This window comes from Sceloporus occidentalis, unplaced genomic scaffold (genome assembly GCF_023333645.1).
Source record: "Sceloporus occidentalis isolate IW3139 unplaced genomic scaffold, rSceOcc1.0.p SCAF_441, whole genome shotgun sequence".
Taxonomy (NCBI): domain Eukaryota; kingdom Metazoa; phylum Chordata; class Lepidosauria; order Squamata; family Phrynosomatidae; genus Sceloporus; species Sceloporus occidentalis.
This window is the reverse complement of record NW_028317421.1, coordinates 85,033-110,888: the sequence shown is the minus strand read 5'-3', so window position 1 is coordinate 110,888 and position 25,856 is coordinate 85,033. Positions and strand designations below refer to the sequence as shown.

Sequence of the window (25,856 nt, the reverse complement as noted above, 5' to 3'; positions counted from 1 at the left end):
GTTTAGATTAGATTTCGGCCCTGACTGGCTTGATTTGGCATGATAGGAGTGTGATTGCTAACAGCAATCACAGCAAGCACAGTCCCATCATGCCAAGGTACCAGCATTTACTGGTTGCCTGGGTATGATAGGAGTGTGATTGCTGTTAGCAATCATACTCCTATCATGCCAAGTCATATTGCTAATTTTTTTTGTCCAACTGTGGTGTGTTTCCTACTTTTATTAGTTTTTATTATTATTATTTGTAAGGGGTCATTTTTGGTTTTGGCTAAGTGAACTTTTTGGTCCAGAATTTTCATTTTGGTGCATCCCTAGAATAAATAGAAGTATTTCATTTTTAATTATCCTGAATTTGTAGTCACAAACCTTTCTAGGCCCAGAAATCAGTGAGAGGAAAAGTAAAGGTTTTGTGTCATTTACTTTTATTTTAATCTGCATATTTTATTAAAGGCCATATTTTCTCACAGTGAAAAATGAGTGCGGCCCACGCACGTATACAATTCTGATGAAGTGGCCCACTGCAGAGAAAACTTGGACACCCCTGCACTAGAGTGACATATCAGGGGGTATAAGGCCATATAGGGGGATATAAGGAATATCAGAGGGACAGAGTGGCATGTAGAGGGCATAAGGCATATCTGGTGGTTATAAGGCATATATGTGGGGGTGGAGTTGCATATCTGGGGGCAGAGTGGCAAAACGGGGGGTAAATGTGCATAACCGGAGGCGAATATGCATAACTGGGAGACAGGTTGGAAAATAAAAGGAAATAATAACAAGAAATGCATTTTTCTCATAGCTTTTATTAAATATGAAAAAAAGTTTACATGTGAATTAATATTTACTAGTAAAACTTTTTTAGGTAATGAAACCTAGTTTGAGAAATATTATGTTTGGGTTCTTGTACCTTTTAAAATATAGCTTTTATTATTATGTCAGCAAATATCAGGACGGTGATTAGAGAAATGCCATTGTCATAATAAGATACGATGACAGATATTAATGTGAATTTTAAGGTTTTTTTTATTCTGCTGTTTGTTTTTAACACCCAGTTTGTTCGTTAAATTATTTTAACCCCTTAACGGCCGATGACGGTTCAGGGCCATCACGCAAAAACGGTCTGAGAATTACCTTTGACGGTCCTGAACCGTCATGGGGTTAAATCAGTTCCGAAAGCAATCAAAGACACCCCAAGCCTAAAGCTCACTCAGGATCTTGATTTGCCCAGTCAAAGGCAATGTTTATAAACATTTGCCTTTGACAGGTAAAGATCTGCCTCTCCATCACTTGCTTTTAGTGAGGGAGAGCGACAGATTGTGATAAAGCAGATATACTTTTATAAAATATTATAAAAAATCCCCACAAAGGCTGTTATAAGAGCCACTCTTTTTGCTTTAACCCCTTCCTTATGGTTGATCATTGCATAGGCAGTGATATTGCACATCAGCACTTTTTTGCTGTTTGTGCACTTTTTATACTTTATATTAGGGCTGCAACTAACGATTATTTTCATAATCGATTAGTTGGCCGATTTATTTTTCCGATTAATCGGATAAAAAAAATGAATGTAAATTTTTCATTTATTTAAAATAATTTAACAAATGATGTTAAAAACAAACAGCAGAATAAAAAAAACTTTGATAAAATGCATTTCTTGTCTTTATTTCCCAACCAGCCCCCCCCAATTTATGCACATTTGAGCTTGCCACGCTGCCTCCCAGACATGCCACGCTGCCTCCCAGACATGCCACTCCACTCTACCCCCACATATGCCACTCTACCCCCACATATGCCACTGTGGCCCCTAATATGCATTATACCCCCTGATACACCACTCCATCCTCCCCAGACATGCCACACTGCCTCCCAGACATGCCACACTGCCTCCCAGACATGCCACACTGCCTCCCAGACATGCCACTCCACTCTACCCCCAGATATGCCACTGTGGCCCCAGATATGCCTGATACACCACTCCATCCTCCCCAAACATGCCACACTGCCCTCCCCACATATGCCTTATATACCCTAAATGCCTTATACCCCCAGATATGTCACTCCGTCCTCCCCAGATATGCCTTATACCCCCCAGATATCTCATAGTCCCCTCAGAGTCACAGACCCGTTCGCATCACACTGACACCATACTTTTATAAATAAGTACTGGGTTAATCTTCACTGCCCCCAGGATTTAGATTCCCCTTAGTTTGCCCCCCTTTACCTCTAACCGCACCTTAAGTTAACTTTGTTAAATTAATTAAATTAACCCTAAACACTCCATTAACCATAACTACCCCTAAACACCCCATCAACCACAGCATCCCCTAAATTAACCCTAAAGACCCCATCAACCACAGCATCCCCTAAATTTACCCTATAGACCCCATCAACCACAGCATCCCCTAAATTAACCCTAAAGACCCCATCAACCACAGCATCCTCTAAATTAAGCCTAAAAACCCCATCAACCACAACTGCCCCTAAATTAACCCTAAACACACCATTAACCACAACTGTCCCTAAATTAAACCTCAACACCCCATTAACCATATCTGCCCCTAAATTAACCCTAAACACCCCATTAACCATAACTGCCCCTAAATTAACCCCCACCTCCCCTAACTTTCAACAGCCCAAATATTAATTTTAGACTTACAGTTAGAGTGTCACAGCCATGTGGTTGTGGGAGAAGGAAGGGGCGGGGCCAGTTGTCACAGTTACTGCAGGGAGGGACTGGTAAGTAGGATCTGCTGCTGTGAGTCACTGAAACGGATTATATAATGAGGGGTATTTTTAGAATCAAAATTCATTGGCAGCGATTTTCATTATCGATTATTATCGATTAGTTGTTGCAGCCCTACTTTATATGTTATATTATTTTTAGGTACCATTTGTCACGTCTACCATAAGCCAGAGCACTCACCACGGAAGTTCTTCTCCTGTAGGAGTGCGCTGAGAAGCAACCCCCAGGTATTCGATGATCCCAACAGTGAGGAGGCCCTGGAGTAGGTAGATATGGAGAGGTAGATAGTCTCTGGGTACAGCTGGAGAGATCCACACAAAATAGAGTAGGCGGAGAGCAAAACCAAACGTAGAGTCAGACGAGCCAGGGGTCATACACGGGACGGGTAGTCAGCCAGAAGGTGGGTGAAATCCAAAGCGGGTAGTCAGACAATCCAGGTCATACACATAGAGCAACAAACACAGCCAAATCGCAGATCAGAGGGTAGTCAGGACAAGCCAAAGGTCAGATTAATCATAGTACGCTATAAAAACGGTAACCAGCAAAATACCACACAAGGGGAACAGGTAACGGGGCTTCCGGATTTTTAAATTTGGCACCGGTAGCCTCCACGCCCCCAACGCTGATGTCACACGCGCCCCCTACCTGCCAAAACGCGGCAGCAACGCGCATGTCCAGCAGGGGGAGCATGACCGCAATGCCGAGCACCCGGCCGACGCTTCCTCCTGACCTCGCCACGACGCTACTTGTACTTATTGCCCTATAACTTACAAAAAACAGGAAAAAAATATTAAAACATTGGGTATTTCTAAACTCAGAACAAATAGTAGAATCTATTTAGCTAGTTTTTGGTTTTTTTTACTTGCTTTTGTAGGTCAAATAAAAGTCATACATGGTGTTTTGTTCACTATGTTTTATTTTATTTTTTCATAGTAAATAAGATAATACGATCAATTCAGGTATCTGAAGAAAGCCAATCCTGTCCTGAAAAAAACAATATATAACTTGTGTGGGTACACTAAATTGATGCGGAGAAAATTACAGCTGAACATGAGCACAAAGAAAAAATAAGCCCGGTCCTTAAGGACAAAACAAAAAAATGTGCATATTGGGTTTTTTTATCCGATTAATCGAAAAAATAATCAGTATAATATGATGATAGTATGATAGTATAATTATCATAATTTGCTTTATAACTGTTGAAGGACTCTGTGCTTTTCATTATTGTGTGAAACTACTAAATTTCATATTGATTCTGTGTTTTTAATCATGTCTTTTTTTTTTTAAATGTAGCCCCAATGCCATTTTTCATGTCAAATGCTTGCATGGACTGCGGTGTATTTTGCTGGATGGAAATCAGTGCAGACATTCTTTATTTATTGGTGTTAGTAAATGAGATTTCATCCCTACTGAAAACAGGGAGCATTTCTCATTACACTTCTTGCACAACTGACAAGGTGCCGCCGACTGCTGGATATGAGAGGCAGCATGATACATTTCTATACTCACGTAGCACACAACTGGACATATCCAGTCTGAGGCTGAGTATCTGCTGCTGGAGTGGTGAGTATGGAGAGTGCTGTGAGTACCGGTCTGGTGAGTACTAAATGTTATTGTACAGCGGCCCTCATGCATTTGCCTGGTGTGCCAAATGGCCAGTCCAGGCCTGCATATGTACATACTAATGCTTCCTGGTTTCAGTAGAAGACTAAATGAAAGGGAGGACTAAATGAAACAAAATCTAATTAGGGAACTAAACTATGTGTAATTTCTAAAATCTAGTTATTCATTTCATATAATGTTTTGTCTTCTAGAAAGTGATACACCTCCACACAGTAATGCAGGGCAGGATGTAGTACTTCAGTTGCCAGTTGACTGGGTTATTCTGGATGGACGTGGAAGCACAGATGACCATGCCATCATCGGATACGATTGGACGTTGCTTCGTGGGGATTCACTGGTTGAAATGAAGGTATTCCAGATCACTGTTAAAATGACCAGTAATGCCATTTTTGTCTTTGAATAGCACTGCATATTAAAACAGCACCCTAGCATGTGTAGCAGATTAGTAGGCCTATGTTACAGATAGTGTTCTGTTGGGTTCATTGCTAAACACACTGGTAGTGACAAAAAAGTTTGCAGCTGAGTTATTATCAGGAGACTGGCATTCAGTAAGTAAAAAGCAGTTTCCCTAACAGGGAATATTGATTTGATTTTTGAACTAAACAGTTTGCTTCACTAATTTATTTAATAATAAATTGGATGTGATCACCAGTTTTAATCTCCCTAGTCATTATCGCTTGATAGTTTGTTTTTACCACAAACACATGCAACTTTAGTCAATTTATGTAATTTTGAAAGGCTTTGTATTAACCCCTTCAATCCCAGGGGTTTTTGGTACCTCAAGTCCCAGAGCAGTTTTGCGGTATGTCGGTTTAGCGATTATTCTCCTTTCCTGTGAATAGTGTACCCATGTAAACTATATATTGTTTTTTCAAGGAGAGATATAGCTTTCGTTTGATACCATAGTTGGATGATTAGCTGAAAATTTAGAATGAGAAATTTAGTAAAAACTAGTGACAATTAGAGAAAAAAACCTAATATTTTTTAAATGTGCCCTCTGAATCCTCACAAAATTAGGTAAAGTGATGGAAAATCCCCTTCAAGTTTATCAGTTCAGGTGTCCTGATTTCAGAAATACCTAATTTATATATATTTTCCATAATTTCCCAGCACCAGGGACCATACACACGGGTTTGGGCGTTGTGAACGGGGGCAGGAGGGTTATACTGGCTAGATGTTATGCTAGGGCAATGGGATGTAATGTTTTTTTACTTTTTTTGTGTTTTTTTATATATTTATTTTTTTACACAAAAATGGTTAGAGGTCCTGTTAGGGACCTCCTCAACATGCCAGTGATGTCACAATGACATCACTTAGCTCACATTATTTTTTTATTATATTTATTATTTTAATTATTTTTTAAATGAATAAACTGAAATTTTTTTCTGCTTCTCTGTTTCAGGACGGGGGGGGGGTGAGAGACATGGTTTGTCACTCAACTCCCAGCGACCCCCGTGCCCCGATCACACTGTGATCTCTATGCAGGTCCTCACAGACGTGCATATAGATCGCCGCCTCATGTCCGATCTGATGTAACAGCTTCTGGCATGAAAGCCGGAAAGCTGTTACATTTCAGACTTCCCTGAAGTTCATCGGAGGACAGGATATCCCCTGAACTTTTCGGTTACGTCAGCAGTGACGCAACCCGGAAGGGAAGTTTGAAATGTAACAGCGATGCCGGCTTCTGCTGTCAGTGCGGAGTCCACGCTTCAAACTTCAGCCTGATCTCCCGTGCAGCGGCAGGGATGTGTTCCTGACGCTGCAAGAAGGGCTGGACGTACCGGTGCGTCCATAGGGGTTTCTCAAGAGGCGTTTTTTGGACGTCCCGGTACGTCCGTAGGGGATTTGAAGGGATTAAGGAGGTTACTATTTTGTTATAGCACTAACTGTATTTGAGTGCCAAAAAAGTCTGGAACAAAAGAGATTGTCTATGAAGCTGTTGGCAGTATGCAATGTCCTCATCTGGAACCCTTCCATCACTGTGTAAGTGAACGACCTATTAGAGAGGTTGACTTGCAATGTATTATGTCTTTTTAAACCAGTTCACTGTTTTGGAAAAACCAGTAATTTTGCAATACATTTTAGGTGGGAAAAATGTATAAGTTTAATGGTACGCTAACAATAACATTTAGTACAGCTTTAGACAGTATATTTTTATTGGAGTATGAATATTTGGTTAATTGTTTACATATAAATTCAATTTGTCAGTGTAGGTATGCTGTGATGAAAATAAGTGTATTTAAATTATGAGCAGCATAAAACAGTTATGTTTATACCCATCAGATCGTTCATTAAAATATTATGATATATATATACACACTAGTAGAAAATTTTATGTTTTTGCATACATACGGTATCTTCCGTGCTCAATCAACTCAAGATGCAGCACAGTAGCCATTGTGGGATTACAGCTCCATTCATGCTCAACAGCATGGAGATTTGTCATGAAGTCATTTGTCCTAGTGCACATTAAATCTTCATACAATAATCTATAATTTGGTAATTTAAAACATTTGCTCCTGCCACATTAAAAAGAAACCTTTTATCAAAAGATTTTTTTGTTTGTTATTTATAGTTTACATAGATATATATATATCAGGGCCCACTACAGGTTTAGTATTCACTTTAAGTAAACATTGTACTAGAATATACATAGCTGGCAAGATATGCTTGTCGGAATTTTCTTTCCAGTCTACCAAATAAGCGTTCAGCAGTGGAAAGAGGACATACTAAGACATTTTATACAATGCTATGCTTCCAACTTTGTGGGAACAGTTTGGGGAAGACCCTATTCTATTTCAGGTTGAATGTGCCCCACTCATTGGATGAGTTTTGTGGGGAAGAACTTGACTGGCCCACACAGAGCCCTGATCTCAAACCCTTCGAACACCTTTGGGATGAAATGGAACGGGGATTGCGAGCCAGGCCTTCTCGTCCAATATCATTGCCTGACCTCACAACTTAAAAAATGTGTTGAAAACCTTCCCTGTTTTAAAAGAGTTTTGAAGGCGATCAACGATCACCTCCTAAACTTCAATGGTGTCGCTGAAATGCCTTGATAGCGATCAACTAAACACCCACACCAGAACGTGTTGTGACCTCTCCGGACAGTGGTCACAACCGCCCCTGCGAGAGACTTTGCCACTCGCAAGATGGCGGCACGTCCTGTAAAAAAACAAAGAAGAAAAAGTTCACTTGAGGGTCTCTCCAGACCCTCTTGGCTCCACTTGCAGGTCAAAAACAGGTACTGCATACAACTATGTAAGTCAATGGAGCCCAGCTTTCTGGGTAAATCAGTGTTCATTGAGTGTTTACAAAAGAAGAAGGGTACAGAAAATAAAAAGGAGAGGGGGGAATGGGAAGGGAGTATGACGAATGAGGGGGCCCATAGAGAAAGTGCACCCAATGGAACCAAATGCGGTGGTGTTTCTCAGGCCTATAAGTTGCAGAATGTATCAGCTCCTCGAGGACTCGCTTCCGAATTGTAGGTGGGGTTGGGCCACCTCAAAGGAAGGGGATGTGTGCTTTCGCAGCTGATAATAAGTGACGAATCACAGAGGATTTATACCAGGAGATTTAAAAGAGCATGTAAAAAGAAGGAAAAATTCAAGAGAGAAAGGTATAAGCTTTTCAGTAAGAGACTGAACATGGGAGTGGATGTCACTCCAGAAAGGGAGCAAGAGTGGGCAGGACCACCAAAGATGTAGTAAGGAACATGGAGACGCTCCACATCGCCAACATTCATCTTTCACATTAGGGTTATATTGAGCAGTTGTAGATGGGGGTCTATACCAGAGAGCTAATAATTTGTATGATAACACCTGGTCCCTATTACTGAGAGAGCAGCGATGTGTGAGGACACAGATCTTCTCCCGCTGTTCCTCTGTGAAGTCAATACGTAAAGCTGTTTCCCACTTGCCCACATGAGGGAGGGAGGGTCGGATATACAGTCGCTAGGAGCAGGCCGTATAGCAGGGAGATGAGCCGGAGGAGCAGTGCAGAGCGTCTCAAAATGGGTGAGATCGCTAAGAACCTGGTGTTTACGTGCTAGCGATTGAAAAAAGTTACACAATTGGGCATAACGGAACCTCTCCAGGAGCGAAGGTTGGCCCCGAGGACAGCAAATCATCCAGAGGCTTCAGACCGCGTGGGGTCAGATACGCCCGGATCCCAACCAATCCCCCTGCGGCCACATCGAGAAATAGGTCCACTCCCATACCAGGAGGAAAGTCCGGGTTGTCCCTTATCGGAGTAAGCGGGAGCCCAGCTTTCTAATCACAATGTGATTAGTAAAATATTTAAAAAATAGCTAAAAAATAAATACAAATATTTAAAGATAATTATGCAGTGATGTCACCAGAGGAACCATCCAGTACCAGCAAAATGTAAAAAAAAACAAAAAAGTCCAAAAAAGAATAAAATAAAAAACAATTTAATACATTTATTATTATGAGCAAGTGCTAAAATTAGCTCTGTAGCTTCTCAAAAATCTCAACTTGGAAAGAGTTAAAATAAAAGCATTTCAAATACCCAAGGGGTGTCTAATTTAATAAAAAATGAATGGTTTGATGGGGTAAATTGGAGTGGCTGGGTTGAAACATAGGGCAAAGGCACAGACTGACCAAAATGAAGAAAAAAAGCACTTCCCAAACAACCCCATGCAGGTGGGGCATCTCTGCACTCGGGAGATGTTGCTGAACACATATGTTGATTGATAGTGATGCATACCAGGAGCTATGAATTCATTGCTTTAGTACAATTTGTGCAAAAAAATACAAGCAAATTTACTACTACAAACTTTGGCAAAGGCTGGTGGTAGAATCTCATGCATGAAAAGGGTTGAAATACCAGCATTTGAAATACCTTGGGGGTAAACCGAGTTAACTGGCTTCAAAGATGTTCCAAAGAGGAAATGAAGGCAGAATGACCAAATGCTAAAAGTCTGTTGAAAACCTGAATTATGTGTGTCCCAAAAGTAGCATTTTACCAGCCAATCTGACAAAACAATCTGTTTGACAGTGACATATGTCAAGATAAGTGTGAAAACCAGTGCTTGTATGGTCGTGAATGGTATAGAGAATAGGGTACTTCCCTTCTTGCCGGATATACAGCTGCAACCCTGTACAACACTCCCCTGGTGTTGAAATTTTACAGGCGGATTCCACTTAGGCGCGCTTGTATAAACCGACCAAAAAAATATATAAAAGAAAACACAAAGAAAAACTTGATAGTGTAGAAGTCAATGTAACACCTTGTATCTGATCAAAAAAGCTCCCATTACACTCACAATGTGTCTGTGATGTTCTGAACCTTCAACAGAATTCTTGGGGTCTGTATGTAACTTGCATGTAAAAAAGCACAAACACAGAAAATGAACACCATGGGATGGTAACTTCACAAAAAGGAAATAGAGGAGTTGAGATGCACTTACAATTAAGTGGACATACTAAACAAGTATGCGAGTCCAATGGGTGTCCAGGTGTGGTTGCCGTTCGGTATGTATCTGCAGTCCCACGGTCTGATTCTCCTGGTTCCTTTGGCTGGTTTCTCTGATGTTTTCCAATGTGTCCAGATGGGATGTATGTTTATAGGTAAGTGTAAAGTGCAGGTGCAGTGGGGGGTTTGGTGGAAAGTCTTATTATACCACTAAAACCCTCTCCTCAAGGAGTTAATATGACCTCGACATAAATCTCTAAGGCCTATCTGCCATATACATACCAGACAGGGACAATTCAGATTACAGACAATTGAGATAAGTTTGAAAATCACAGATACACTGTGAATGCAATTATTGACACAAAAATACATCAGTTTTTTCTTGCTACACTATTATTTTCGTTTTGTTTTTTTCTCTTATGTGTTTATTGTACACGAGCGCCCCTAGGTGGACATGCCTACAAAGAATTAGCAAGACAAGATAGACGCAAACTGCACAGAGATGACTTAAGACAGGAGAGCTATGTACTCCGGACATGAAAAAAGGGATGCACCCCACACACAAGGAGTATGCTTCATGTTTTCCAAGGATAGACAGAGAGCACTGATAGGATGGGTGCTGCACAGCTCTAGGATAATCTCAGCATCCTTCAGAACCAAGAAGAAGAGCAAGTTCAATGTAGTCCAGTGATAAGAATAAAGACCACTTTTATGACAGACTTGAGAGGAGACTTCAACGCCAAGAAAAAGATCCGTGCAGGGAGTTAGAAGGGGAGCAGACATGGCATTGCCTTGTAATGGCCAGACGGAAGCTAAAGAAGCACTAGAAAGACATGTCAGACAGAAGAACAAAGTACAACATCAGCTGTAGAACAGGTTTTCAGTACTTTAGGAGCTGGGAGCTGTTCAAGGTAGAAGAAGACAGTGCCCTCAACAGATGGCAGAACATGAAAGAGACACTTAGATGCCAGTAGTCAAGAAATACCAACAGAGAGTGGATCAGAGCAGAGACCTTGACAAGAGGTCTTCAAACAAGTCCTCTTAGAGATAGTGAACAATGTTGTCGATCCACAGGTTTGAAATTAGCAGGCAGGCTTTCGACAAGACAGACCAGATAGCAACACTCTGCATCAAAGTCGAGCAGTCCTTGTTATGAAGTACCCTACTCCTAGCGTGCACGTGACTTGGTTCTGGTAGTAAAAGGATTAAAATTCACTGTCTTCCCTAGACCGCAAATAGTGATAAAAATAAAAATATCCACCCTTAATCTCACCCACAATTAACTATAATGATATAACTAATATCAAAACGCTGCCACCACCAAGACAATTTATAAATGAGGTGCCTTGGTCCCCTAAGCGAATTAGACTAAAAACCCACACAATATACTTTAACACAATAATTATGTGATTTCAAATTACCGATAAAACGGTCTAATCAGGTAATGTGAGTCTTTACCAGACAAAAGCAGAACTTCATAAAGGAATTATGAACAAAAAATAGTCACAGTGCATACACAAAACAGATGATAAACAGATTATTTACACCAAACAGATAAAAATAAAAAGGAGAAATTACAGAAAACCTAACTACTCACTTGAATGGTAAAGAAACAGTTTTTCTGTCTGTAGGGCTCTGGCAAGGAAAGATGGCGACTTACTCAAAATTAGATCTTGGCCCCTAGTAAGCACACTGACCAATTTCCTGTCATTAAATGTATACTTTTTCCAGTTCATCATGAGTTTCCAAGCTGGCCCAGAGGTGGTATAAGCGGAGGGAAGGTGTACCTATAGGATCCATAAGTGACCTCCCCCTTGTGTTGTGGAAACATATCAGTCAAAATAACTCCTTTTCTTTTTATTGTCCCTCCTGTGGTCACCACAGCAATAATTCTTGCATTTCTGAATTTCTTGTAAATTATGAAGTCCATAGATATGTCACACATGCTACTAATGACATAATACCACAGACTCCACAATTTCTTCCAAACAGCTTACGGTGTACTAGCCATATTTGTATTCTTTTTGTAGGGTATGCTTTCCCTGTTCTAGATATGCACAGAAGTGTGATTATGAATCTATGGGTATTATTGATGTATGTGTTGGAAATGACCCTGGAAGAAATGGTTTTCCTGACTGCTAGTGGTCACTTAGATAGTGATATGCTTTTGATATGCTATGAGGGGATACAGGCATATTATTATTATTATTATCTTTTATTTATATAGCGCCAACAGTTTACGCAGCGATTACTACAATACATAAATTCAAAGTGTATGACAAGACAAGAATTGACAGACTAAGACAAACCGATACATTAGGTAGAGAGAGCTGTGCTCGCAAGCTTACAATCTTGAGGGAATGGGGTGACAAACATAAGGCACAGAGAAAGGGTGAGAGGTAGTGTGGTGGTTGTATCAATGACAAGGAAGTTCTAGCAGCTAAGATGGTATGCTTCTCTGAAGAAGTGGGTTTTGAGATGTTTCTTGAATGTTGGGAGGGAAGGTGAATGCTGAAGGTTCATTGGGAGTAGATTCCAGAGATATGAGGCAGCTTGAGTGAAATCTTTTAGCAAAGTATGCAGGTTTGCTTGGGCTTCAGTTGATTGTGGGGAATATGAAGGTGGGTATTGCAGGCTTTGAGGGATTTTAGCGAAGTATGCAGGTTCGCTTGGGCTTCAGTTGATTGTGGGTACAGGCATATGGTGGATTACTCGGTCTGTTTACATTGGACCTAGACATAGCAGCACCTTCTTTGTAGCATTTGACACCTTGCGGAGGGCCCTATACAATCAAATTAACCCCTCTCATACTGAAATTGGCCATACCATCTTTACCTGGTAGCAAGTCCATGTATGTACTACACAAGTTGGCGTGACATCCTCATTGTACATCAACTTTGTTGACTAAGAAGGCGTTTGACAGTGTGGATCAAGAGACTCTCTAGAAGCTGCTTGGACAGTGAGCATCCCTGCCAAGTTGGTCACCCTAATTAAGAACTCATACAATAGAATGTCCTGCAGAGTGAGAGCACACAGACAGCCTCCAGATTCAAGCCAAAGTCAGACAAAGATGCTTGTTGTTACCCCTTCTATTCCTTCTCGCAATCAAATTAATTTTGAAGTTATCCACCAGCAAACGTGGAAACGGAATCCAATGAATGTTGTGTAATCAGTTCAATCACCTGGACTTTGCAGATGCAAGAGAAGACCAACATAGTGGCAGCCATGCCATCACAGGTTGGTCTCAATATCCACAAGGGCAAGATCCTCAATATAAACTCCATCAGCAACAACCCAGTCAGAGTGAATGGAAGAAATGCACTCCTAAACCTACCTGGGCAGCATTGTTGACCAGCAGGTTGGTACTGTTTTAGACTTTAAGCTTTAAGGAAAGGAATTGGTAAAGCAAGAACATCTGAAGAAGATCTGGCAACAAAGATTTGACTGTTCAACAATGTGAATTCTACTACTACTAATACTAATAATAAGTGTAATACTACTGTATGGAGCTGAAACCTGGAAGACAACCAAAACAACCGTTGTGAGGTTTTAGACATTCATCAACGCTAAGATTCGCTAAGTACCTTAGTACCCCTACATATTGTTATGTTCCTGCTGCTTTTCTGCTCACTTCCAGAGTTACTGTCATGATTCCACCCTGCTAGCCTGGACCATGCATAATTATTTCGCGGTCATGTCCGTTTCCAACCACTAGTGGCCGCTCTTGTCACTCTGAACCACTCAGAGTGATTATCATGTCCAGCTGCAGTGTATCACCTGATCAAGCCAGGCTTTATAAACCTGCCCAGCCCTTCAGTCTGGGCCTTTGCATTAACGTTTAAGGACTACCTGTTTTGGTTCCTGATCTGTTCCTGTTTTGGTTCCTGATCTGTTCCTGAGTTGCGGCCAGCGCCCCACTAAGTGGACTCCCAAGATGAGTGCCCTGCATCCGGACTCCCAAGATGACTACCCCGCAAGTGGGCTTCCAGCCGAGTGTGCCCCGCAAGTGGGCTTCCAGCCGAGTGTGCCCCATCCCGAGGGCTTCCAGCCGAGTGTGCCCCATCCCGAGGGCTTCCAGCCGAGTGTGCCCCATCCCGAGGGCTTGGGGCACACTCGGCAGGAAGCCCTCGGGATGGGGCACACTCGGTTCATGACAGTTACACAGCTGAAAGCTAATTAAAAGCCTGTCAAGGTTACGCATCTGTGTGGTAACTTCTCCTCCTTAGTTACCACGGCTATTCTCCTTTAGACCAGCAGCCAGCCCCTTCTGTCTATTTAAAAAAAGCTAATGTTTACATCCTCCTTGCCCTTGTGTCATTTCTGGCTGCAAGTGCATTCTCCTGTGTTCCCGATTACCTGTGCATGACCTGGCTTTCCCTGACGTCCCTCCTGGCTCCTGACCCCTGGCTTGTTCTTGACACTGATGATCTCCAAATTCCTGACCCTGGCTTGTCTGAGTAACCATGTTGGTTCCTGACCCCAGATTATCTTTTGGTAGAAGCTCCTGGATCATAATTTGGCATTGTTTGCTTACAATAAAGTTGTTTTGCACTTTACATTTTTTGTCCATCTGGTTCCTGGTCCTCAACACATACAGTATCTCACAAAAGTGAATACACCCCATTTTTGAAAATATTTTATATCTTTTCATGTGACAACACTGAAGAAATGACACTTTGCTGCAATGTAAAGTAGTAAGTGTACAGTCAGTATAACAGTGTAAATTTGCTTTTCCCATCAAAATAATTCCACACATAGCCATTAATGTCTAAACCTTGGCAACAAAAGTGAGTACATCCCTAAGTGGAAATGTCCAAAACGGGCCCAATTAGCCATTTCCCCTCCCCGGTGTCATGTGACTCGTTAGTGTTACAAGGTCTCAGGTGTGAATGGGGAGCAGGTGTGTTAAATTTGGTGTTATCGCTCTCACACTCTCTCATACTGGTCACCGGAAATTCAACATGGCACCTCATGGCAAAGAACCCTATGAGGATCTGAAAAAAAAAATTGTTGCTCTACATAAAGATAGCCTAGGCTATAAGAAGATTGCCAAGACCCTGAAACTGAGCTGCAGCATGGTGGGGAATACCATACAGTGGTTCCACTCAGAAAAGGCCTTGCCCTAGTCGACCAAAGAAGTTAAGTGCACGTGCTCAGCGTCATATCCAGGTTGTCTTTCTGAAATAGACATATGAGTGCTGCCAGCCTTGCTACAGAGGTTAAAGGGGTGGGGTGGGTTCAGCCTGTCAGTGCTCAGACCATACGCCGCACACTGCATCAAATTGGTCTGCATGGCTGTCGTCCCAGAAGGAAGCCTTTTCTAAAGATGATGCACAAGAAAGCCTGCAAACAGTTTGCTGGAACCATGTCCTGTTGTCCGATGAGACCAAGATAAACTTATTTGGTTCAGATGGTGTCAAGCATGTGTGGTGGCAACCAGGTGAGGAGTACAAAGACAAGTGTGTCTTGCCTACAGTCATGCATGGTGGTCTGTCGGCACTGGGGAGCTACAGTTCATTGAGGGAACCATGAATCCCAACATGTACAGTGACATACTGAAGCAGAGCATGACCCCCTTCCTTCGGAGACTGGCCACAAGGCAGTATTCCAACATGATAACGACCCCAAACACCCTCCAAGACGACCACTGCCTTGCTAAAGAAGCTGGGGGTAAAGGTGATGAACTGACAAGCATGTGTCCAGACCTAAACCCTATTGAGCAGTTGTGGGGCATCCTCAAACGGAAGGTGGGGGAGCGCAAGGTCTCTTACATTCACCAGCTCTGTGATGTCGTCACGGAAGAGGACTCCCGTGGCAACCTGTGAAGCTCTGGTGAACTCCATGCCCAAGAGGCTTAAAGCAGTGCTGGAAAATAATGGTGGCCGCACAAAATATTGACACTTTGGGCCCAATTTGGACATTTCCACTTAGGAGTGTACTCACTTTTGTTGCCAAGGTTAAGACACTAATGGCTGTGTGTTGAGTTATTTTGATAGGAAAACCAAATTTACACTGTTATACAGGCTGTACACTCACTACTTTACATTGTAGGAGAGTGTAATTTCTTCAGTGTGGTCACATGAAAAGATATAAGAAAATATTTACAAAAATGTGAGAGTGTAGTCACTTTTGTGAGATACTGTACATATGTAACTATATTCCCATATATTGCCACATAATCTCCTCTTTTAGCATTCTGTATATGCACCTTTAGCACACTTGAGAACAAGCAAAATCTGACAATTCTATTTTTTGCACAATTTTCAGACAACAAATTTTGTTTCCTGACATTTCAGTTCACGTGATAAAGAGGCAGGGGGGAGTGAAAAAAGTAGAGAAAAAAGAAAAAGAGGTAGATAAATAGGGAGAGGTAGAGTATTGGTGAAAGAAAGGAAGAAAGAATTATAGAGAAGAGTGCGAGGGAATAAATAAAAAAGCCATATTGTCAGGAACTGGATCTATGCAGACAACTGTAATGACCCAGAGCGCCCAAAGATGGTGTTCAGGCATTATTGTGCAGTAGCGGAGTGGGACAGGGCCTGGTGTCAGGTGATTGCACACTCCAGGGTGTTGAGCACCTAGGGTTGTACCAGGGCCCTGACATAGCAGCTGATGTAACATAGTAACATAGTAACATAGTTCATAAGGTTGAAAAAAGACCAAAGTCCATCAAGTTCAACCTATATACATATTGTGTCCCTACTGTGTAGTCCAGAACAAAGCAGAACCCTGGAGCAGGCATGAGACATAGCACTAGAATCATGTGCAGGATGCTGCAGGCTGGGAGTATGAAGTAACAGCAGAAACATAGCAAGGGGAGCAAGCAAGGGACAGGGAGACCAAGCAAGATACATAACCAGACAAGACATACATAATACAAGGAACAACAAAGGACAGGGAACAAGGCAAGGAACACAGGGGATGGAGTAAGGAGCCGAGTCTTGGTGTAAGAAGGAGGGCTTTGGGTTTTTAGAGCACTGGGCTGATTTTGCTTTGGGGTACAATCTCTATAGTCGTGATGGATTGCACCTAAATGCAAGAGGGTCCAATGTGCATGGGGAGAGAATGGCTAGACGGTTGGAGGAGATTTTAAACTAGGAATGGGGGGGGGGAATAAATACCGGGCTAGACAGTATAGAAAGGGAAGGCGATTTACTTAGTAACCAGGTGGGTGGATCTGGGGGCTTGGTCTATACAGATAATAGTATAATAAGCATATATTTTGCCCCCCAAAGCAAGGACAGAAAGCGATTGCAGCATCGGTGTTAAATGACAAGCTAAAGGTCATGTCTACAAATGCTCGCAGTTTAGGGAATAAGATCCATGAACTTGTAACAGTTGTGGCAACTGAGAATATTGATATAGTGGCTGTTACTGAGACATGGTATAATGAGAAAAATGACTGGGACATATCAATACCGGGGTACTCTTTATCTCTTTATATAGAAAAGACAGAAAGGGCAAGAAAGGGGGAGGGGTGGCCCTATATGTGAAAAATAACATAAAATCTAACTTAATAGAAGTTGGTGAGGAGAACTTAGAGTCGGTTTGGGTTACAGTACAATTTGGCAAAAGCAAAGTAACTCGCATAGGTGTGATTTATAGACCCCCAGGACAAGTAGAAGAACTAGATAATCTACTAGTGGAGGAAATAGCTAGAATGACAGTGAAAGGGGATGTTATAATCATGGGTGACTTTAATCTCCCTGATGTAAACTGGAAAACAAAAGTAGCTGGTTGTACCAGGACTGCAGATATTCTAAACTCCTTACTGGGATTATTTTTAAAACAGGTAGTTGAGGAACCAACTCGTAAGGAGGCCATATTGGATTTAGTGTTCACAAATGGAGATTTGTTAACAGATATTTCTGTAGGTGAAAGTTTGGGATCTAGTGATCATCAGTCTGTGGTTTAATATACGAACAGTGACTGAGTCACACCACACAAAAACAAAAGTTTTAGATTTTAGAAAAGCTGACTTTTCTAAAATGAGAAAATGTATAGAGGAGTCATTATCAGACTGGCACAATTTAAATGGTGTTCAGGAGAAATGGGATTTTGTAATAGCTGTTTTATTGAAGATAACAGAAAATTGTATTAGGCTGGTCAGTAAGAGTAAAAAATTAAGGAAACTGCTGTGGTACTCTGCAGAAGTGGCCAAAATCGTGAAAGACAAGAAGTTAGCCTTTAGTAGATACAAAAATACCCAAAGTGAGGAAGATAGACAGATCTATAAAATTAGGCAGAAAGAGGCAAAGAAAGTTATAAGATCTGCCAAATCACATGCAGAAGAACGAATTGCCCTCTCAGTAAAAAATGGAGATAAAAAATTTTTTTGATATATAAATGAGAAAAAAAGTTAAACAAGGATTAGTTAGACTAAAAACAAAAGGAATACATGTAGAAGAGGATAAAGGTTTAGCTGACTGCCTCAATTAATATTTCTGTTCAGTTTTTACAGATGAAAATGATGGAATGGGACCTCAGCTGGGAAAAAAGACTGAATCATTTGAAATATGTGTTTATCGAGGCGGAGGTTCTACTTCAGTTGTCTAAGGTAAAGACAAATAAGTCGATGGGGCCTGATGGGATACACCCCAAGTTATTAAAAGAGCTTCGGGGTGTACTAGCAAAACCGTTAACTGATATATTTAACGAATCATTGGTAACGGGAGTTGTCCCTGGGGATTGGAAAGTAGCGAATGTTGCGCCCATTCACAAAAAAGGCAGTAGGGAGGAGTCGGGCAACTACAGGCCAGTTAGTCTTACATCTGTAGTGGGGAAATTAATGGAAACAATGTTAAAGTAAAGGATTGTTGAACATCTGAAGTCACATGGGTTTCAAGATCAAAAACAACATGGGTTTTCCTCAGGAAGATCTTGCCAAACAAATCTTATTTATTTGTTTGATTGGGTGACTAAAGTAATTGATCAAGGTGGTGTAGTAGACATTGCGTATCTGGATTTCAGTAAGGCCTTTGACACTGTCCCACATAGAAGATTTATAAATAAACTGCAATCTCTGGGTTTAGATCCCAGTGTTGTTGAATGGATTAGGGAGTGGCTGAGTGACAGACAACAGAGGGTTGTAGTGAATGGCGTATATTCAGAACAAGGTCTTGTTACCAGTGGGATACCTCAGGGATCTGTACTTGGACCCATTCTCTTTAATATTTTTATTAGTGATATTGCAGATGGACTTGATGGAAAGGTATGTTTATTTGCTGACGACACAAAAATTTGCAACAGGGTTGATGTTCCTGTGGGAAGAAGCAAAATGGCAAACGATCTATCAAAACTGGAAAAATGGTCAGAGCTGTGGCAATTGGCATTTAATGTAGATAAATGCAAAGTAATGCACCTGGGGCATAAAAACCCAAGGGCAGAGTATAGAATATTTGGTACTGTCCTAACCTCAACATGTGAGGAAAGGGCTTTAGGGGTAATTATTTCTGAGGATTTAAAGGTAGGCAGACAATGCAGTAGAGCAGCAGGTAATGCTAGCAGAATGCTTGGTTGTGTAGCGAGAGGTATTAGCAGTAGAAAGAGGGAAGTGCTCATGCCGTTGTACAGATCACTGGTGAGACCTCACTTGGAGTATTGTGTACAGTACTGGAGACCATATCTCCAGAAGGATATAGAAATGTTGGAGAAAGTGCAGAGAAGGGCTACTAAAATGGTTTATGGATTACAAGATAAACCTTACCAGGACAGGTTAAAGGATCTTAACCTATATAGCCTGGAAAAAAGACGGGACAGGGGGGATATGATAGAAACATTTAAAAAACTTAAAGGGAATCAACAAGGTAAAGGAAGAGAGTTTATTTAAAAGGAGAAATACTACCACAACAAGAGGACACAAGCATAAACTAGAGGGGCAAAGGTTTAATGGTAACATCAGAAAATATTACTTTACGGAAAGGGTAGTGGACGCATGGAATAGCCTCCCAGCAGAAGTGGTAGATGTTAATACAGTAAAGTCATTTAAGCAAGCATGGGATAGGCATAAGGCCAAGCTAGATATAGGATAAGGGCAATTACTAAAGGAAAGTACTCAGAGGTTGGGCAGACTGGATGGGCCTACTCCTCTTAGAGGAGAGAGGAACCGAGATCCTCAGATGATTCAGGGAATAGAGGGCAAAGGCACATAAGAGACAGACAAACATGAATACAGGAACTAGCCTAGGACTATGCGATAACAATTGGAGATTCTGTCATATCATATGGCCATAGTATGCTTAGCCCACCACTACACCAAAGTACTCCTTTTTTTTTAATCAGGTTTATTGATTTTTCGTATAACAAAAACATGTAAACAGAGTCTTAGGCATGTAGTCATACTTTTAGTTTAGTGAGTATTATCGGAAGAACCTTCCATTTCGCTTTCAAGTATATATTATAAGTATATATATTAATTAGCTTAATCGTCGTTTACAGAGAAAAAAACCCCACAACACCTATGAAGCCGAGTATAGCCCCAATTCAAATATTTCACAACTCTCATAGTTTTTTAATCCAGTCCTCATAAATATCTGACTTCCTTTTATAAAATATACTAATCCAACTCATACCTTTCTCCATTTGCAACTGCAACATTAGTTGCTTTTCCAATTTATAGGTTTGATTTCTTTCCATGATTGAGCAATTAATAGCTTTGTAGCCGCAAATGCACGTACAATTATTATTTTTCTTTCTAAAGATAGATTTTCAGGGAGGATATGTAACATAGCTATCTTCATATTTTTTTTTTATCGAATATTATAAATTTTTTCCAATATATCATATGTATCGTCCCAAAGGGATCTTATTTCTTTGCAAAACCACCAAATATGTTTATAATCACCTTTTTCCATATTACACCTCCAACATTTATCTGATGAGTTTGGGTACATGGTTTTCAACTTTGTGGGTGTCAGATACCATCGATGTATAAGTTTATTGCTGTGTACCAATCTTGTTGTGAAATCTCTGACCTTAAGTCTCTTGACCATCTAGCCAAAAATATTTCTGGTGTAATCTCATCTATATTTCTAATCACTTCAAGGGATTTAGACATTGCTTTTTTTATACTTCTCCTATTAAATATACATTCAAGTTTCCCCTGTATGTCTCTGTTAACCTTATATCGTGCATGATTTAGAAATGATTTTATTCGTAAATACGTAAATATTTCTGAATTAGATAGATTATATTCCAAAACTAATTGGTTAAAAGATTTTATTTTATCTTCATATATAATATCTTTTACTGCTGTAATTCCTGCACTTTTCCTGTTTTTAAGGTTCATATTTGGTACATTATTTTCTATAAGATTGAGATCCGCATTATCTAAAATCTTATTCCGAAGATTAAGGTTTTTTTTTTAATCCTTTTCCATTCCCCAAAGGTATCTCTAATTATATAATGTTTAGTTTCCCTTAGCTCATGTTCCACCATACTATCAAATTGCCACATATATGAAGGTAAATTTTCATTCTTTACCATAAATTTTTCTAACTTAAACCAGGGTTGATCATAATTTATTTGAAGTTGCACATTATATATATGGATTAAAAGACATGCTTCATATGCACTTTCAACTCTAGGGTACTTTAACCCCTTAACGACCTTTGCCGGTTCAGGACCGTCACGGAAAAACGGTCACTTAACGACCTTTGACGGTCCTGAACCGTCAAAAAATTAAATAAGCTTAGAAAGTGATCAACGATCACTTTCTTCGCTTAAACTGCGTTGCTGTAATGCCTCGACGTCGAGACATTCAGTAACGCTGAGATTGGCATCAGGGGCCATGTCTGGCTCCTCCCCGGGGCGTCAACATCCGCCATACATTGTTGTACACCCGTTTTAAAAGAGTTTAGGAGGCGATCAACGATCACCTCCTAAACTTCAATGGTGTCGCTGGAATGCCTCGATCAGGAGGCATTCAGCGACACCAAACACTTACCCCAGGACGGGCTGTGACCGCCACTGCTGGTGATCTTCACCATCCGCAAGATGGCGGCCGCCCTGTAAAAAAAAATAATAAAGTTGAAAAAGTTTGCTAGATGGTCTCCAGACCCTCTAGAGAACTCTGGCTCCGCTTGCAGGTTGAATACAGGTACTGCATTCAACCATGCAAGTCAATGGAGCCCAGCTTTCTAATCACAATGTGATTAGTAAAATATATAAAAAAAAAAATATGGAAAAAAAATGCTTAAAAAAAATGTGCTAACATTTAAAAATAATTATGCAGTGATGTCACCAGAGGAACCATCCAGTACCAGCAAAATGTGTAAAAAAAAAATAAAAAAATTAAAATGTAAAAAATTAATAAAATAAAGTTTATTATTTTGAGCAAGTGCTAAAATTTCTAAAAAAAATCTCAACATACAAAGAGTTAAAATAAAAGCACTTCAAATAACCAAGGGGTGTCTAATTTAATAAAAAATGGGAGATGTTGCTGAACACACATTGGGGGGTTGTTTGATAGTGACGCATACCGTCAATACAGAAAATACAAAATTAAATTTTGGGAAAGGCAGGTGGTAGAATCTCATGCCTAAAACGGTTAAAATACCAGCATTTGAAATACTTTGTGGTGTCTAGTTTTCAAAAATATATGGTTTGATGGGGTAAATTGAAGTAGTCGGCTTCAAATATGTTCCAAAGAGGAGATAGAGGCAGAATGACCAAATGACCACCTGAATTACGTAGTCCCAAAAGTAGCCTTTTACCAGCCAAACAGTCTGACAAACCTATGCATGTGGGGTATCACCATACTCAGGAGATGTTGCTGAACACATATTGGAGTGTTGTTTGACAGTGACATATACCAGGACCTTTATATTTATAACTAAATTACAATTCATGTGGAAATTTAAAAAAAAAAAAAATTACTATTACAAAGTTTGACAAAGTGTGGTTGTATAATTAGTGCATGGAAAGGGTTAAAATACCAGCATTTGAAATACCCTGTGGTGTCTGTTTATCAAAAATATATGGTTTGATGGGGATTATTTGAGTTAACCGGCTTCAAAGATGTTCCAAAGAGGAGATGGAGGCAGAATTACCGGATTTGGAAAAAAAGGTTTGGAAATCATAAAACGCTACTTGTACTTATTGCCCAATAACTTACAAAAACAGCAAAAAAACATAAAAACATTGGGTATTTCTAAACTCAGGACAAATAGTAGAATCTATTTAGCTAATTTTTTTACTTCCTTTTGTAGGTGAGTAAAAGATTTTTCAAAGAAAAGTCATAAAAGGTGTTTTTTTTTCAAATTTTCACCATGTTTTATTATTTTTTTTATAGTAAATAAGGGGATATGATCAAAACATATGGTATCTGAAGAAAGCCCATCTTGCCCTGAAAAAAAACAATATATAACATGTGTGGGTACACTAAATGGGTGAGGAGAAAATTACAGCTGGACACAAGCACCGCAAAAGTGTTAAAACAGCCTCGGTCCCACAGGGTACAAAAAGACAAAATGAGCCCGGTCCTTAAGGGGTTAAACCTCCTCTATTTGTTTTTTTTGTCAGATATTTTATTCCTAACCTCAGACGCTTACCATTAATAATAAATTTATTAAAACTAGATTGTATCATAATGATCCAAGGTCTCAGAATCTTTAAGGGTACATGTCTAAAAAAAAAAAATCCATTTGGGAAAAATATAAGCATTAATTACATTTATTCTTTCTATCCAGGATAGTTGCATATTCTTCCATTCCTTCAATGAGTGATTGGTTTCGGATAAAAGAGTACAGAAATTTCTTTCTACCAAATCTTCAATTTTCGCTGTAATTTTTAATCCTAAATAGTTTAGGTCTGATATTTTCCATCTAAAATTATAATCCTGTTGAATAATTTTTTTAACTTGTGTTGTAACATTTAATGGTAAAATTACTGATTTTTCTATATTTAATTTATAGTTTGAAACATCTGAGTAGTTTTTTATCGTTAACATTAAGTTCCTAATTGATTTTTCAGTTGCCTCTACTGTTATGAGGACGTCATCAGCATACAAGCATATTTTTAGTTCTTCCTGTAAGAATCTGAGCCCTTTAATCTTCTCATTGTTTCTTATGGCTATAGCTAGAATCTCTATAGATATTATATATAGCATAGGGCAGTCTTGTCGTGTCCCATTTTTCAGATTAACCCCTTCAATCCCAGGGGTTTTTGGTACCTCAAAGCCCAGAGCAATTTTGCCATTTTTGGGGTATGTCGGTTTAGCGATGATTCTCTTTTCCTGTGAATAGTGTACCCATATAAACTATATATTGTTTTTTCAAGGAGAGATAGAGCTTGCGTTTGATACCATAGTCGGATGATTAGCTGAAAATTTAGAATGAGAAATTTAGTAAAAACTAGCGAAGATTAGAAAAATAAACTATTTTTTTTTTTACATTTTCCCTCTGAATCCTCACAAAATTAGGTAAAGTGATGGAAAATCCCCTCCAAGTTTATTAATTCAGGTGTCCTGATTTCAGAAATACCTAATTTATATAGATTTTCCAGACTTTCCCAGCACCAGGGAGCATACTATAAGGTGTACAATTTTGTATAATTTTTATGCCTATGGCTTAACGGGTTTGGGGGTTTAGAGGTCCTCCTAGGGACTTGCTGAACATGCCAGTGATGTCACAATGACATCACAGCTCACATTATAAATTTTTTTTTATTATTTATATTTTAATGATTTATTTAATATTATTTTTTAAATGAATTAACTTTTTTTTTTTCCTGCTTTTCTCTTTCAGGACGGGAGGGGGAGTGAGAGACATGGTTTCTCACTCCCCTCCCCGCGATCCCCCTGCACCGATCACACTGTGATCTCTGTGCCTCATCGGAGGGCAGGATATCCCCGCAGGGGATATCCTGTCCTCCGATGACCTTCCGGGTTACGTCAGCAGTGACACAACCCGGAAGGGAATGCCCGTTCGCAACTGCGCGATCGGGCACTTTCAACTGTAACAGCTTACCGGCTTTCATGCCGGAAGCTGTTACGGGAGATCGGGCAGCAGAAAGCCGGCAATGCCGGCTTCTGCTGCCAGGGGGGAGTCCAGGCTGTCAAACGATGTGTCCCTGACGCTGCACGAAGGGCTGGACGTACCGGGACGTCCATAGGGGTTTCTTAGTGGGCGTTTTTTGGACGTCCCGGTACCTCTATAGGGGAATGAAGGGGTTAAACCAATCTGCTTTAATGTTTTGGCCAATTGTTCTAGCTGTAGGTTTAGAGTACAGAGTCTGGATTGCTGACAAGATTTGGCCTTTAATTCCATAGGCACGTAATGATTGGAACATAAAGTCCCAATTTACCTGGTCGAAGGTCTTTTTTGCATCAAGTGCGAGTAAGCACAATGATTTATTTTCTAGAATTACAAAATCCAAAATATCAATAGTACGTCTAATATTATCGTATGCCTGTCTTTCGGAAATAAATCCTATCTGGTCCGGGTGGATTATAGTTGTTATCACCAATTTCGGTCTCTCTGCCCAAATTGCTGCATAAATTTTCATATCTACATTAATGAGAGAAATGGGTCTATAACTTCTAACATCCTCTGCCCTTTTATTATTCTTATATATTGGGAGTATATTAGCTTTTAAAAGTTCTTCCGGAGCTGTCCCTTGTGTACTGATTTCATTAAACATGTCTGTTAATATTTTACTGATATTCCCTATCAAATTTTTATAGAAATCCCCACTAAACCCATCCTTTTGCTTGTTTTTTTTTTATTTATTTGTTAAACTCTTATCAACTCTGTTATTCTTGTAGTACCAGTATTGTTTCAATCTTTCTAAATTGTTATTAGTATTCTCTATTTCCAATTCATTTATTCTTTTTTTTAGTTGACTTATTTTATTAGATCTAAACTTAGTTGGTGATCTTTTATTTATTGCGTCAAGATCCTCTAAATTTATATATAGAGAGGATAAGTCCATACCCCTTTTTTTATTTTCCGTAGCACCTATTTTAATCAAATGCCCCCGAATGACACACTTATATGCACACCATAGAGTTGAGCGCGAAATTTGTTTATCATCATTTTCTTGGAAATACAGATTG

General features: G+C 40.0%; 1 protein-coding gene across 1 annotated transcript in view; it reads left to right on the top strand.

Annotated features, from left to right (window-relative positions):
- Nucleotides 1–25,856, top strand: part of LOC149271957 (low-density lipoprotein receptor-related protein 11-like) — a 116,612-nt gene that overhangs the window by 28,659 nt on the left and 62,097 nt on the right. Inside the window, exon 4 of the mRNA XM_089506949.1 lies at nucleotides 4,558–4,715. Coding sequence (XP_089363075.1) covers nucleotides 4,558–4,715 — 158 coding nt within the window. The remainder of the gene's footprint in view (nucleotides 1–4,557; nucleotides 4,716–25,856) is intronic.